Here is a 16,720-nt window from a genome sequence, read left to right on the forward strand (position 1 = left end):
TTTATGTCTAACATAGCTTGAAGATATGGGATTCGTTCTTCCCTAATTTTGTATGACTCAAAATATTGAGAAAATCTAAAGTAAAGATTATCTCTACGACCAGGTTGATTGAAGCACGAACTACGGATAGTCATAATAGGATCATCAAGATTAGGAATTTGTTAGATATGAGGTGGATTTGGAGGTGCGTTTGGTGGTTGGTTTTAACGACTAGTGGATGACCTAGGGCATTTGTGAGACATAATTAAGGAAATCGGAATTGAATAAGTAACCTGCAAATTTAAAAACATGTATGCAATATAATCAATCCAAAAACTCAAATGAGTCTGCAATATTCAAGGTTCTCTAAACCGAATCCTAATGGGAAATTTTTTTAAAACTACTGAAAATAATGTTTGAAAGTCTTAATACGTATAGTTTTCATAATTGAATCAAAAACATCTATAATAATAATAATAATATATATATTTTGATTTTGAAATTCAAAGAAAATTTTGAAAAAATGTTTGTTTTTGATGAAATTTGTTGTAAAATCCATTTTAGAATCATCATATAATCAATGCCCAATGTAATGTTCATCCTAGAACTAATTAAAACTAGTCATAAAATCAAAAATTGATAAAATAGAAGTTTTAGAAAAATACCTTGAAGATTTTCGGATTTAAGTGAGATTGGATGAAGTTTGCACGAAATTAATGATGCTACCAGGTTTTAGTATTGCAAATTGAAGTAAATCCGACTTAAAATTGTTGTTTTCAGAAAATCTAGAGATAGGGTGAGAGAAGAGAGGTAAACGGTGAGAGATATGAGAGAAACGGGTTTTGAGTGATAGTGTTAATTAGGGCGTTTAAAAGAACAGACCCCGTGGAGGGTATCGGTTCCCTCAATGGGGGAATCGGTACCCATGAAAGGGGGTATCGATTCCTAGCGCCAAAAATAAAAAAATATGTATTTTAAACACTCAATGCTAAATTAATTTGCTCTAGTGGTATTGGTAACTCATATTAAGAAGATTAATTGTGTTCAAACAATCAATTCTATCCTTAAACATAATTTGAACATATAATTAATTTTTCACCAAGAATCATAAACTCCCCCTAACTAATAGCAAAGAATGCAATCAAAAGTGTTATAAGAATTTTCCAAAACTAATTAAAAGTGCTAAACTTATTTTAAACACTAAGTCAAGGTAGGTTGGTCAAACCTAATTCTCTCCTAAGTGTCCAAAATCTTTCTTTATCTAAAGGTTTTGTAAAGATATCCGCTAATTGGTGCAAAGTATCAACATATTCTAGAACTATATCTTCTTTAGTGACATGATCTCTAATGAAATGATATCTAATTTCAATGTGCTTAGTTCTATAGTGTTGGATGGGATTTTTAGTGAGACATATAGCACTAGTATTGTTACACTTGATAGGTATGGTACCTACTTCATTTCCATAATCAAAAGGTTGTTGTTTCATCCATAAAACTTGTGCACAACAACTACCGGTTGAAATGTATTCCACTTCAGTGGTAGATAATGCAACACAATTTTGTTTCTTTGAAAACCAAGAAATCAACATATTTCCAAGGAATTGACAAGTACCGGAGGTGCTTTTCCTATCTATTTTGCATCCTCCATAATCCGCATCAGAGAAAGCATACAAGCTAAAGCTAGAGTCTCTAGGATACCAAAGTCTTAAACTATGAGTGTCCTTAAGGTATCTAAAGATTCTTTTAACAGCTAGTAAATGTGATTCCTTAGGGCATGATTGAAATCTAGCACATAAGCAAACACTAAATATAATATATGATCTACTTGAGGTTACAAAAATAAAAGATCCAATCATTGACCTATATAATTTAACATCCACACATTTACCTCCTTCATCTTTGTCAAGCTTTGTTGATGAGCTCATTGGAGTGGCATGAGGTTTCCCATTTTCAAGTCCAAACTTCTTGAGCATATCCTTGACGTACTTAGCTTGATTGATGAAAATGCCATGTTTTCTTTGCTTGATTTAGAGTCCCAAGAAAAATGAGAGCCCCCCATCATGCTCATCTCAAATTCACTTTGAATTAGCTTAGAAAATTCTTGGCAAAGAGCATCATTAGTAGAGCCAAATATTATATCATCAACATAAATTTGAACTACTAATAAATCTTTACCTTTATGCTTTAAAACCAATGTAGTGTCAACCTTCCCTTTTGAAAAACCTTTTTCAATTAAAAAGTTTGACAATCTTTCATACCAAGCTCTAGGAGCTTGTTTTAAACCATAAAGTGTTTTTGTCAATTTGAAAACATGATTTGGAAATTTTGAATCTTCAAAACCTGGAGGTTGTTCCACATACACTTCTTCTTTTATAAAACATTTAAAAATAAACTTTTAACATCCATTTGATATAATTTAAATTCATGAAAACACGCAAATGCTAATAACATTCTTATTGCTTCCATCCTAGCTACGGGAGAATATGTTTCATCAAAATATATTCCTTCTTCTTGAGTATAGCCTTGAGCAACAAGTCTAGCCTTGTTCCTCACTATATTACCACTTTCATCAAGCTTATTCATAAATACCCATCTAGCACCTACAGTAGATTTATTACTAGGCCTTTCAACTAATTTCCATACTCTACTTCTCTTAAATTGATTTAATTCTTCTTTCATAGCCATTATCCAATTTTCATCATTTAATGATTCTTTAATATTCTTAGGCTCTATGTATGAAATAAATGCAACATAATTACATATATTTCTAAGAGAAGATCGAGTTATTACCCCTTTGGATGGATCACCTATAATTTCACCATCCTTGACATAGTTGTACTCTCTTGGGAAAGATACTTCCCTTTCTTCAATGGTTGGATTCTCGAAGGGATCGTGAGTTTCCTCATTTTTCATTTCTTCCTTTGATGATAGTTCTCCAACGTCACGTATAACGTCATTTGAATTTACAATACCTATATCATCATTTACACAAGAATCCTTCCTCGTAAGGGGATTATCATCGAAAATAACATGTATAGACTCTTCTATTACTAAAGTTCTTTTATTAAATACCCGATAAGCCTTAGAATTTAAGGAATAACCCAGAAAAATTCCTTCATCACTTTTAGCATCAAATTTGCCAAGATTATCTTTACCGTTATTTAAAACAAAACATTTACATCCAAAAGGAAGAAAATAGCTAATGTTAGGCTTTTTATTTTTGAAAATTTCATATGGAGTTTTCTTTAAAATTGGCCTGATCATTACTCGATTTATAATATAACAAGCGGTATTTGTGGCTTCCGGCCAAAAATATTTTGGCAAATTGTTTTCACAAAGCATAGTTCTAGCCATTTCTTCTAAAGTTCAATTTTTTTCTCTCAACAACTCCATTTTGTTGAGGGGTTCTAGGTGCTGAAAAATTGTGACTAAAACCATTAGAATTACAAAAATCGGTAAATCAAAGATTTTCAAATTCAGTGTCATGATCACTCCTAACACTAGTAATGGACTAACCTTTTTCATTTTAGATTACTTTTGAAAGCGTGATGAAATTTTCTAATGCTTCATCTTTAGTAATTAAGAATAGAACCCAAGTATATATAGAATAATCATCTACCAAGACAAATGCATATTGTTTTCCACCCAAGCTAGTAGTTGTAGTTGGCCCAAAAAGATCTATATGGATCAATTGTAATACTCTACTAGTTGATACATCATTAATGAACTTAAAGGAAGCTCTAACTTGTTTTCCTTTACCACAAACATCACAGATTTTATCTTTATCAAATTTTAGCTTTGGCAACCCTCTTACTAAGTCTCCTTGAATTAGTCGTTGTAAAACACTCATACTAGTATGTCCTAGTCTCCTATGCCATAACTAACTATCATGTTCATCCTTAGCAACTAGACATAAATTTGTCATATCAATGGAATCTAAATGCACCATGTAAATGTTTCCTATTCTATGACCAATAAGCATAATCCGATTAGATCCAACGTCGATTACTTTACAACCATTAATTTCAAATATGACATTGAATCTCTTATCGCATAATTGACTAATACTCAATAGATTATGCTTTAATCCATTCACATATAACACATTTTTAATTTGTATAGAAGAGGTATTACCTATAGTACCTATACCTTCAATGTAACCTTATGAGTTATCACCAAAGGTCACCACTCCTCCATTTTTAGTGTTAAGCTCTATGAACCGGCTCATGTCTCCAGTCATGTGTCTTGAGAATCCACTATCAAGGTACCATGAGTTTGAATTTGTTTCCCGTGCCTTCTAGCAATGCTCATTTCCCTACAAACATAGATTAATTTCTAATTTTTGGTACCCAAAGTTTTTTGAGTCCATATTCATTAGTACTTAAAATCCTTGTCCCCTTGGGTATCCATTGATGTAGGATATTCTTATCTTTAGTAGTAATGAATTCTTTAGGAACCCATATACTCCTAACAATTTTACCATTTAAGGTTCGTTGAGGACTTCTATGATTGTAGTTTCTAAAACTTTTTCTAACAAAGTTGGATTTTGAATTTTCTCCTTTTTCAAAACGTTTTGTACCAACTTTATTAAAAGAAGTTTTAAGGTCATCAATTTCTTTTTTATGATCATCATGAACTTTTGAAAGTAAGTTATCCAAATCAGTATTTTTCTTTTCAAAATCATCTAGTTTGATTTGCAATTCTTTAATCTTACTTTCAAGCTCATTGTTGGTTTTGGACATAAGACTATTTTCATTTTTCAATTTTGAAATATCATTTTTGTATTTTGAAAATAAAGTCTTATAATCCGAAACCAAACCATTATAATCCTCTAATAACTCATCATAAGATAAATCATTTGAATCAAATGAGTTAGAGGTTACCTTAGAGCTATCCCCGATGACCATCAAGCACAAGTTTGCAACTTCTTGTTCCTCTTCATCGAAACCTTCCTCATCGCTCCATGTAGCCACATGAGCCTTGTGTTTCTTCTTAAATTGACCCTTTTTCTTCAATTGAGGGCAATCATATTTGACATGCCCCAGCTTTTTGTATTCATAGCAAATAATGGGGTCTTTCTCCTTCGGTTCATTTTTGAAGCCTTCATTCCTTTTGAATTTTCTTCCTCGATTGGGCCTCATCAATTTTCTGAACCGTTTGGCAAATAATGCCATTTCTTCATCATCGTCATCTTCATCCGAATCACTCTCATCTCTTGTAGATTTGAGAGCAACTTCAACATTATTCTTCTTCTCCTTCTCCTTTGGTGTCTCGTCAATCTTATCGAGGTCTACCTCATCTTCAAGCATCATTTCATGAGTGAGGAGGGAGCCTGTTAGTTCTTCAAGGATTAAGGACTTCAAGTTTTTAGTCTCGATGATTGCTGTCTTCTTTGATTGCCACGATTTTGGAAGTGAGTAAACTAATTTCCTCACGAACTTTTCATTTGGAATGATCTATCCATATGATTTGAGACCATTGACAATCGTTGAAAATCTATCCATCATAGCTTTTATATCTTTATTTGGTTTCATCCTGAAATTTTCATATCTATGAGTTAGAAGACTAATTTTAGATTTTTTTACCTCGTCCGTGCCTTCATGAGTGACTTGTAGTTTATCCCATATCTCCTTGGCAGTTGTACACGATGAAACTCTTCCGTATTCATCCGTTCCAAGTGCGCAAAATATGATATGGATGTCTTTGGAGTTGAGCTGAAACATTATTGTCTCTCCTTCACTCCACAATCTTGGGTGAGTGGAAGGTTTGATGTATCAATATTCTATGACATTCCATGCTCTCATGTCACTTGCTTGAATAAAGTACATCATTCTATTCTTCCAATAAGCATAGTTAGCTCCATTGAATAAATGAGGCTTGTTGACGGGCATTGAATCGAGAACGAAGTCAGAGTTTGAAGCGTCGACCATTGATGACTTGAATATCGATGTAACTCTTCCCGGATCTACTCAAGAGGCGATTAAATCTTCAAATGAGTCAAGCTCTTATACCAATTGTTGAGTTAATCGATCGACGAATATAGCCAAGAAGGGGTGAATTGGTAATTAAAAATTTGGTAGAAGTTTTTCAGAAAATTGAAAAATATTTGCACAGCAATTTAGAGTGGTTCGAATTTCTCACCCAAAGTCTACATCCACTACCTTATCTATCCACACTAAGGATTTTCCACAAATTCACTAATTTGTCTTTCTTTTGAGGATAAAGAGTAACCTTACAAGTCCCTCAAGAATTATACCCCAAATTCTTGAGAACACTCTCTCCTAAAGAGAACAATACAAATTTTGCAAACTTACAAGAAAGTCCTCACAAGGAAAGATGTTTGCAAAATTATATAACAAATAAAGAACACTCAAGAATAATACAATTGAGTACAATAAGTGTTCTTGAAAGCAAAGATGAATATAGAATGAAATAGGCTTGAAAATGCTCAAACTTGAGGTTTGTTGCTTTCTCTTTGATTCTCTCTTGATTCTTGTTTCATATTATTGATCAATGGCTTCTAAGCTGATTTAAATACTCCTTCAATTGATTATGAACGTTGGGGATCATTAGTGGAGTCAATAGAGTCGTTATTATGTGAAAACAATTAATAAAACAACTTAGAGCGTGGGGGGAATCGGTACCCCCTCATAGGGGATCGGTTCCTGCAGTGTAAAATTTAAATATTTCGTTTGTTATGAGATGGGGGAATCGATACCTCCTGGGGGGGACCGGTACCTTCTGAGTAATCTGTTATTTCTCGGAGCCAAAACCTTTCAGGGGGTATCGGTTCCCTCCTTGGGGGAATCGGTACCCTATGAGTAAACTGTAATTTTTGAAAGACTCGAAATACTTTAAAAATTATTTCAAAAATATTTTAAGATTGAAACTTAATTTTTGAGTAAGAATTAAAATTGACATTTTGAAAAGCTTGGAGTAATATTTTGATATTCGAATAGTTGTATCGAATATACTTAGAAAATCAATACTTAGAAAATCATTCGTAAAATCTTAAAATTAATTTAACTTAATTTGTTATATCGAAACATCAAAATGTTTTTAACAATGTTCATTTAGCATTCATGGACATGCTTGTTTAACGTTTATTTAGCTTTCATGAATGTGTTTGTTTCGCATTTACGAATGTGTTCTTTTAGCATTCATGAATGTGTTCATTTATATATTCAAAAATTAATCAAAACCAAGTAGTGCTAAAGAAAAATGATAAAATCACGTCACTAGTGTTTAAATTCCTTAAGCTTCACAATTTAAATTCTAAATTTTACTATATGTCCAATTTAATCCCTACTTTCATCAATATTTAAAATGTTAAAAAAAGTAAACGAATCATTACACGAGCTTGTTCATGAACATAAATAAACGAGTCAATAAAATTACCGATTTGAAAGTAGCGTTGTAAATGAACCGAGTTTGAACTTACAAGGTAGTGTTCATGTTCGATTCATATTTGTTTAAATTTTAAATATTGTGTTCGTGTTTATTGATTTATTTTTGAAGGTGTTTGTGTTCGTTCGCTTAGCGTTCATGGACATGCTTGTTTAATGTTTGTGAACATGTTCATTTAGCTTTCATGAACGTGTTTGTTTAGCATTTACGAATGTGTTCTTTTAGCATTCATGAATGTGTTCATTTATACATTAAAAAATTAAACAAAACCAATTGTGCTAAAGAAAATGATTAAATCATGTCACCAGTGCTTAAACTCCTTAAGCTTCAAAGTTTAAACTCTAAATTTTATCATGTGTTCAATTTAATCTCTATATTCATTAATATTTAAAATGTAAATAAAAAGTAAACGAGTCATTACATGAGCTTGTTCATGAACATAAATGAGCGAGTCAATAAACAAGTTTGCTCATGAACATAAACAAACGAGTTGATAAACAAGATTGTTAATGAACATAAACAAATAAGTCGATAAACGAGCTTGTTAATGAGCATAAACAAATGAGTCGATAAACGAGCTTGTTTGTGGACATAACCGAACCAAGCACGCCTCCATTCGTGTTCATTCATTTATTAAATGAACATATAAAATTTGTTCATACTCGTTTATTTAACATAAGAAACAAACATTATACGAACGATTCACGAACAATTCAATGAACGCTCTATTCCTTTACACCCTTAGCTGAAAACATAGGGTAAACTACACCAGATACCACCAAACTTTAAGCGCAGACTCGTTTATACCACCAAACTTTCCATTTTGCCAATTTTAGCACTAATGTTTAGTTTTAAGTGCATTTATGTCACTTCGCCATTAATGATCTAACGGGACGATGACATGACATCCGTGTGTCGTGACGTTGCTGACGTGACTACCTCACCAAAACGACATCGTTTTGGCACAATTGTTTTAATGCTCATAAAGCCCAAAATGACATTGTTTTGCTAATGGAAAAAATTATTTCCATAAGATTTATTATAATTCTAACAAAACTAATATATATGTTAAATAACAGTTTGAATTTATATCATTTATTTAATATTTTTATTTTGTTTTGTTTTATTATATATATGATTTATAATAAAAATAATATTTTTTCAAAAAAACCCTTAAAATTTTGAAATTCTTAAATTTCCCCAAAAACCCAAAGTCATAAGTACTAAATCCCTAATTTCACCCATTGTCGATGTCGAACCTATGACCACTGCCCACCATTTCCATCGTCGGACCCTTACCACCAATTATCCCACTCTGTTATCGCCTGAAATCGATGAACAACGTGCTAATCTAGCATCAAACGTTGAATGTAAAATATTCTAATTGAACCACAAACGATGATCGATTAACGAGCAAATAATGAATGACATGCACAGTGAGAAGAGGACGTTTTAGTGCGACGACAATGGCGTGCTATTGAAGATGATGATGGGGGAATTTAGAGATTGTGATTTAGAGTTTAGGAATTTAGGGATTTTTAGGAATTTAGGTTTTTTTAGAATTTTGTGGAATTTAATGTGTTTTTTAGGAATTTTAATAATTTCATGAGATCTTTTAGAAAATAATATATGGAATGTGTGACTCGTGTTATGTATATTATGTTTGTATAATTATATCAAAATTTTAAGTTGACATAGTGGTTAAGCATTAGCTTTTGCTTCAAAAGGTCTTGAGGTCAAATCCCCATTAAATGTAATATTTTATCAAATCTTCTCAAACAAAATTTTGTTGTTCTAGGTTTTTTTTTAGCACCAAACACAGTCATGCCTAATTAATGTCATTTTGGTGAGGCAATCACATCAACAATGTCATGGCGCACAGTTGTCATGTCATCATCCGGTTAGATAATTAACAGCAGACTGACATAATTGCACTTAAAAATAAATGTCAGTCCTGAAATTGAAAAAATTGAGAGTTTAATGGTATAAACGAGTCAGCGCTTAAAGTTTGATGGTGCTTGTGTAGTTTACCCTAAAATTTATTAAAATAAAATTAAAGAAATACAATTAAAATTAAATATTATGAAATTAAAAGAAATAATATAGCATGTTACGATGAAATAATTTGAGAATTAGGAATATAAAATTTAATAAAATTTAAAATTAAAATTAAAAATTAAAATATATAAGAAATCACACTCAATTAAGAGAAATTTTGTGATCCGGACTTGACTAAAAAACTCACAAAAAATAAGGAATTGAATACCTGACCCATAAATTTGGGTGTTTTCAATATAAACACCTAATAACTTTTAACCAGATCGATAGGTCGGGTTGTTCAAGTCGGACTTTTTGAACATCTCTAATCAGCACAACCGTTAATTTTTTAACGACGAATTACTAAAATAGAACAAAAACATAATTTTATGTATGATTATAAAAAAATAATTGGATAATCTTAACGAAACTACAGTTACAGTTATATGACTAAATATATAGTTTACTTAATATTTAAACCCGCGGGCTCCTCAGCCTCCTTTCCCTATCCACGCCGCCCATTCTCTGGTTTTGCCAAAGACGATTGAAACATAACTTCAAACCCGGATATGTCGGACGAGGAACATCACTTTGAATCCAAGGCCGACGCCGGCGCTTCCAAAACCTATCCTCAGCAGGCCGGCACCATCCGCAAAAACGGCCATATCGTCATCAAAGGCCGCCCCTGCAAGGTCCCCTCTTTTGAATCTATGAAATTTGTTTTCTTTTTCTTTTAAATATCTGTTTGGTGTTATCCCGGAAATAGACCCTGATTTAGATTTTTCTAGGTTTATTAATGATTTCTACTTGTTATTTTGATGGTTCATATTTGTTGCTTTATTTTTTAAATTATTTTTTATAGTTGGATTTTGAAATTTATATTTTTCGTTTGCCTTTTTTTTTTTTTGAAATCTATATGTATTTTACTTGTTCTTCATATCTGTTTATTTGTTTTTGTTTCAAACAGTTGACAATATGCCGTTAATTTTTTTTAAATCTCTTAAATATTGTTTTGAAAGCTTATAAGTATTGAAAAGAGTTAGGTTTAACTTTTCTAATACTTTTTCTTTAGCTTTATATAAACTTTTTACCCAGTAAAAGCAATTTTTTTTAAAAAACCCATTCTTTAGTGTTAAGAAATTATTAGGTTTTTCTAATGAATCTTCTCATTCCGAGTCATAACCAATCTGTTAGTGTTTGCTGGCGTGTGATTAACTAGTGTTTGAAAGATTGACTGATATGATACTTGACATGCTTTTGTTCCTGATATGGTCAACGGTTTGATACGGTTCTTCAATTTTATTAAAAAAAAAATCATGTATTCAAGGGTCCTTGGTATTTTGCCTAACAGTGTTTGAGTATGCGTCCGAGGCTGGTATTCCATAAGACATGAAGAGTTGGATTAACATACATTGATTGTTGATTTTGTACCTTTTGGTTGCTATTTCTGTTCGAGTATGAAGTGATTTAAGATTTTCAGTTAACTTGATTATTGTTGTCTAATATGTTGCAGGTTGTTGAGGTTTCCACCTCCAAAACTGGGAAGCATGGTCATGCTAAGTGTCATTTTGTTGCCATTGACATCTTCACTGCCAAGAAGCTGGAAGATATTGTTCCTTCTTCCCACAACTGTGATGTATGAAATTATAACTTCATATGCTTTGTTTTGCTTTCTCGGTTCTAATGCATGTGTTGCACTACTGTTAATGAATGTTTATTCTTTGGCTTTTAACAGGTTCCACATGTCAATCGTACTGACTATCAGTTGATTGACATTTCTGAGGACGGATTTGTAAGTACTTCTGCTGGAAGTTCTGTGCTTGCGTTTCTTAACTAGTTAATCATTTCAGGTGAGTTTGCTGACTGATAGTGGAGACACTAAGGATGATCTGAGGCTCCCAACTGACGAGAGCTTGTTGAAACAGGTTAATTAACTATTTATATATATCTATATTAGACATACATCATTGTTGTCATAGAGTAGCCTTTGCTGATTCTAAAAACAACCAGGCCTTTTTGTGCTGCCTAGTGGCTCCTGTGGCAGCATGCAATGCTTGTTCCATTCTTTTCCTTGTAGACGCTGAAGGGCTTGTTAAAATTTGGCATGTGAGAGGTTTATACTTTATTCATTTCTACGAGTTTTGTTTATGTTAGACGGACTTCAGAGTATCTTATGCATATGTATATTTGACTAGGACATGATCAGTTTCATTGATTTTTTACATATAATTTGGAAAACACGTCCATTTTCTTACGTCTGTGGTATATATCAAACATGGTTATGGGTATTTGAGAGTAAAGAGTTCGAGTAACATAGTTTTTCTTATGTCTTTATATATATATGGATTGAGTCTCATTACATTAGGGGAATATAGATTCTCTCCTGAAAATGTTTTTATCATGCTACTCAGCCTAGCCATATTCTCGCTTTACAATGTGCTTTGTATGTTTTGCTGTTCAAATGGTGATTAGCTGATGTTTTTATCATATATGGCACTTCCATTGCTTCTCTGTATTGTCATCTTAATAGTTATACCCCTTATGTGGATTTGCATCCAATAACATGTTTCTGCAACTACAGATCAAGGATGGTTTTGCCGACGGAAAAGACCTGGTTGTGTCTGTTATGTCCGCAATGGGGGAGGAGCAGATCTGTGCTCTCAAGGACATTGGTCCAAAGTAGTTTGAGAATCTACTAATTTTATACATGTATTGCAATTTTAGATTAAAGTTTTTTACCCCCCAAAACAAATTCAATTGATTTTCCTCTTGGACACTTGAGTTCTCTTTATGTTTTATCTGGATAGAGAAAACACCATTTATTCTACTTTCAAGGCTTTGTTATTTTTTTGGCATAATATCAAAATTAGCCTAACGTTTACCAAAATGGTTATTTTTCCCTTTATTCTACTTTTTGGAGCATTTTGACCCACAACGTTTCATTTTAGGACAAAAAGATTCATAACATATGACCGAATAATCATTTTAGAGGGGGCTTTTGATCCCAAAGTGAAATGTTGGAAGCTAAAATACTCAAAAAAAAAAATAGAATATAGGCTAAAATAATCATTTTAATAAATGTTATGAGCTACTTTTAACATTATACCTTTTTTTGTCGCATATTTGTGGCAATTTATGCTCAAATTATTCAATAATAAAATTTGCTAATGTCATCTCATTAGCTCAGTATTCTGATAGAAAAGGTCTTTTTTCTCTAGGAAACATGAAAAGATTGAGGTGCCCATGAGCTGTGGCACTGTATAAAATGGTATTAAAATATGTTAAAAGTGATAGTTTTAAGGAAGAATTCACTTTGATTCGTGAAATCGTGTATAATTTACGAATATTTTCTTATGCTCATAGATAAATATTTGTGTAAATAAAAAAATCAAGTATTGATTCAAACAAACAAAAAATCAAGTTTATTTATCTAATTGCAGTTAAAGAAATTAAATTTCAAATTAAACCATGAAGTCAAATTTAAAAATATAATTAATTAAATCTTAAAATGAAATTTAAATGTATTAACCAAATAATAATTTGTGAAAAATTGATGTTTACATGATTGTTAAATAAAATCTTTACTTCTATTTATCGGATATCGTTGATTTAAATAAAATTGAATGTTTACATAATTTTATTTAGTTTATTGAAATACACAAATACTCTACAAATGTAATTGTTCAAATTAAATTTTTTTAAAAAGTAACATTTTATTTTATCATTAAAATCAATTAATAAGTTCTTTCTTCCCATTTTCCAACGCGTATACAAGGATTATCCCTTAGTGCTGACTTAGAAATATTTTTCAAGCTTTGCTGCTCAAATTGTGCAATAAATATGGAATGTTACTCTAATTAATAACAGTACTTGAATTTCATTTTTTGCGATAAATTTTAAACTTAGTTTTCTTTTGAAAGATTTAAATATAATTATAATCTACTAGGAAAGAAAAGTACTAATAGTTTGATTAACCGATCAAATGTAGTTACTCACTTTCATTTTTCCTTTTAAAGTAACATCTCTATTTTCACTATAATTGATTCAGGTAATATGGTATCCGATTTTCTTTTTTGACAAATCAAAATTAAGTAAAGTATATAAATAACCCGTCAACTATAGAGTGTTGCTTTGTTGAGTCTTTTGACTATTAAAAGTTACAAAATGGTCCCCTGACTATATGATATTGTTTTGTTGAGTCTTTCGACTGTTAAAAGTTACAAAATGATCACCTGACTATTCATATATTTCATACTCGTCATTTTTTGTTAAAAATTAACGACCGTCTGAGCTAGACGTTAACTTGTTGATCGGAGTATGATAAAATTATATTTTAATGACGTCTACTGGTATTATCGTTGCTTTGAAGCACTGACTCAATGACATAATGTAAATAGGGAGTTGATCTATAAAATATAGGTTAAATGGTTCTAGTGTCAAATTTTATCATATTCAGTTAATAGGTTTACATCTAGCTCAGACGATCTTCAATTTTTTAATGAAAAATGACGAGTTTGAAACATATAAATAGTCAGATGACTCAACAAAGCAGTGACTTATAGTCGGGAATCATTTTGTAACTTTTAATAGTCAAGGGACTCAATAAAGCAACACTCTATAGTAGAGGGCCTTTTGTGTAATTTACCCATCAAAATTATAAATCTAAATTAATTTTCTAAAAAAATTAAAACTAAACAAACTTAAAAACTAAACTATATATATTGACAAACATTATATTGAGACTTGTTTGATAAAATGATATAAAAAATATTTACTTAATAGTTGAACTTTAAAATAGAAAGATTAGTACGAATAAAAACCTTTGGATTCAAAGTGAGATTTCATTAAAAGGAACCGAGATAGGTAAATTAAGTCATTAAACAACAATGAATATTGAATTTTAGTAAAATAATATAAAAATAAAATAAAAATGAAATGAAATGGGTATCGAGTAATCGGTTAGGGCTCTTTTGTTATCTAGGTCCGAGCTGAAAACCTGGAAATAATAGCAATTCGGGTATCCGAACCATAAATTTAAATATTCACATCATAAATACTAATAATTTTTAATCGGGTTGTTGGATCAAAGAATCGAATAGATCAAATCAGATACTTTTGAACACCCCAAACTCTTTTAAACCAAGTCACGCATAGTTTTAAGAAAATATATATTTAGACATCATATTATAATTGTATAAAAATATAATTACATTTTTAATAGTCTAAGGTGACTAAAAGTTCATATCTATTTAGAATCTTTCTTAGTTATTGACATTACACCCTATTCATTCTATGTTCAAGAAGATTTAGGACTAATCCTCCAATGTTTACTGCCTTATTTCTACTCATCTTTCAAAGGCACAATCTTGTAAATTCGCGAAACACTCACTCTTAAAGAGGAGTATAATGACATGCACTCATTCAATAAAAGATGAAGTATCTTGTATCTAGTTTCGAGTCGCAAGTAGAGGGCCTCATGGTGCATGGACCGACTAGCTCAGACCGTGAAAGAAAAGGCAAGCGTTCTTCTAGCAGTAAAGGAAGTGGCAGATCAAAATCTTCCAAACGATGTAAAACTTGCCACTTTTGTAAAAAGAAAGATAATATTAAACCAATGCATAATAAGATAAAGAGAAAGGTTGAAGAACAATTCGTAGAGAGATCTAGCTCAGACGTTGCAGAAGATATCGAGTGCGAACTCCTAGCGGCCTTCAACGATAATGCGAAGGAGGAAGAGGAGTGGATCCTTTACTCTGGGTGTACCTATAACATGTGTCCCAATCGCGATTGGTTTGTGACCTATGAAGTTGTGTCAATAGGTATTGTATTGATGGATTATAATGCATCTTGTAAGATTGCAGGAATTGGCAGTGTCAAAGTCAATATACATGATGATGTTGTCAGAACCCTGAGCGGTGTTCACCATATTCTAGGTTTGAATGTAACATAATCTTGCTAAGTTCCCTTGAAACAAAAGGGTATAAGTACTCTGGTGAATGTGGAATTTTGAAGGTTAGTAATGGTTCACTTATTGTGATGAAGGCGGAGAAAAAGAATGGAAGATTGTATGTTATCCAAGGGTTTATGGTTATTAGTGATGTTGTTATTACATCATCTGCATTTTCAGAGAAATATATAATCAAGATTTGGCATATGCGCCTGGGGCATATGAGCGAACTTGGCATGACAGAGTTGAGAAAAAGAGGTCTCCTTGATGATAAAGGAATTCGTAAGCTAGGATTTTGCGAACATCGTGTGTTTGGCAAACAAAAGAGAGTCAGTTTTACCAAAAAGAATTCACAATACAAAGGGTACGCTAGACTACGTTCATTCTGATCAATGGGGATCGTCTAGAGTATCATCTTATGAAGGTGCAAACTACATACTGGCAGACATTGATGACTTTTCCAGAAAGGTTTGGCCTTTCTTCTCGAAGTAGAAAAGTAATGTGATGACTACATTTAAAAATCGAAAGACAATGATTGAGAAACATATCAGAAGAAATGTTAAACATCTTCCCACTGATAATGGTTTAGAGTTGTTTTTTGATTAATTTAATGAGTTGTGCAAAGAAAAAGGGATTGTATGACACCTAACGATCTTCCATACGCCACAAAAAAATGGTGTTACTAAACGGATGAATAAAATTATAATGAAGAAAGTTTAATGCATTCTCTCCAATGTTAGTCTACCGAAATCATTTTGGGCTGAAGCGGCTTCGCTAGCATGTTTTCTCATTAACATGTCTCCTTCAATGGCCATTGACAAAAATACTCCGTAAGATCTATGGTCTAGTAAGCCTGTATATTATTTTGATTTGAAAATATTTGGTTGTCCTGTGTATGCTCACGTAAATAATGGAAAATTGGAGCCTAGATCCATAAAGTACGAATTCATAGGATATAAATCGGGAGTAAGAAGATATAAGTTGTGGTGTCCTGAAAATAGAAAAATAGTTATTCGCATAGATGTGATATTTGATGAATCTGCTATGTTGCGATGATCACCCCTCAATGAAACTACCAAGGATTTGTAGGAACCAGAGTCCACACAGAATGGGGTAGAGTTTTAGTTTGAAATAGGGTCCGTATTTGACACGTCCATAGAGAATATAACTCCTCCACAACAATCTGATTTTTTGTCTTCTACTATACAGAATAGACCCAAAAGGGAAACTAGGCATCCGTAAAGGTACGTAGAGGTTGATCTAGTTGCATACGCTTTGAGTGTTGTGAAGACATTAATGTAAACCAAGAACCATCATCTTATTTAGAGGTAGTTAGTTGCGAAGACTCAG

The 16,720-nt window shown here is 32.0% G+C and overlaps 1 protein-coding gene across 2 annotated transcripts in view; it reads left to right on the forward strand.

Annotated features, from left to right (window-relative positions):
• The window catches only part of LOC120196455 (eukaryotic translation initiation factor 5A-2-like), a 29,177-nt gene extending 16,927 nt beyond the window's left edge, over positions 1 to 12,250 (forward strand). The window contains exons 3-8 of one of the 2 annotated variants that reach the window (XM_039198260.1): positions 2,084 to 2,095; positions 9,980 to 10,115; positions 10,937 to 11,059; positions 11,159 to 11,215; positions 11,274 to 11,348; positions 12,005 to 12,250. In XM_039198260.1, the coding sequence (XP_039054191.1) occupies positions 9,993 to 10,115; positions 10,937 to 11,059; positions 11,159 to 11,215; positions 11,274 to 11,348; positions 12,005 to 12,106 (480 nt within the window). In that variant the 5' untranslated portion in view covers positions 2,084 to 2,095; positions 9,980 to 9,992 and the 3' untranslated portion in view covers positions 12,107 to 12,250. Of the gene's footprint in view, positions 1 to 2,083; positions 2,096 to 9,905; positions 10,116 to 10,936; positions 11,060 to 11,158; positions 11,216 to 11,273; positions 11,349 to 12,004 lie in introns of those variants that run through there. The other variant, XM_039198259.1, reaches the window with a different exon arrangement.
• The last annotated feature ends 4,470 nt before the right edge of the window (positions 12,251 to 16,720 follow it).

This window comes from Hibiscus syriacus, unplaced genomic scaffold (assembly GCF_006381635.1).
Source record: "Hibiscus syriacus cultivar Baekdansim isolate YM2019G1 unplaced genomic scaffold, ASM638163v2 tig00117034_pilon, whole genome shotgun sequence".
NCBI lineage: Eukaryota > Viridiplantae > Streptophyta > Magnoliopsida > Malvales > Malvaceae > Hibiscus > Hibiscus syriacus.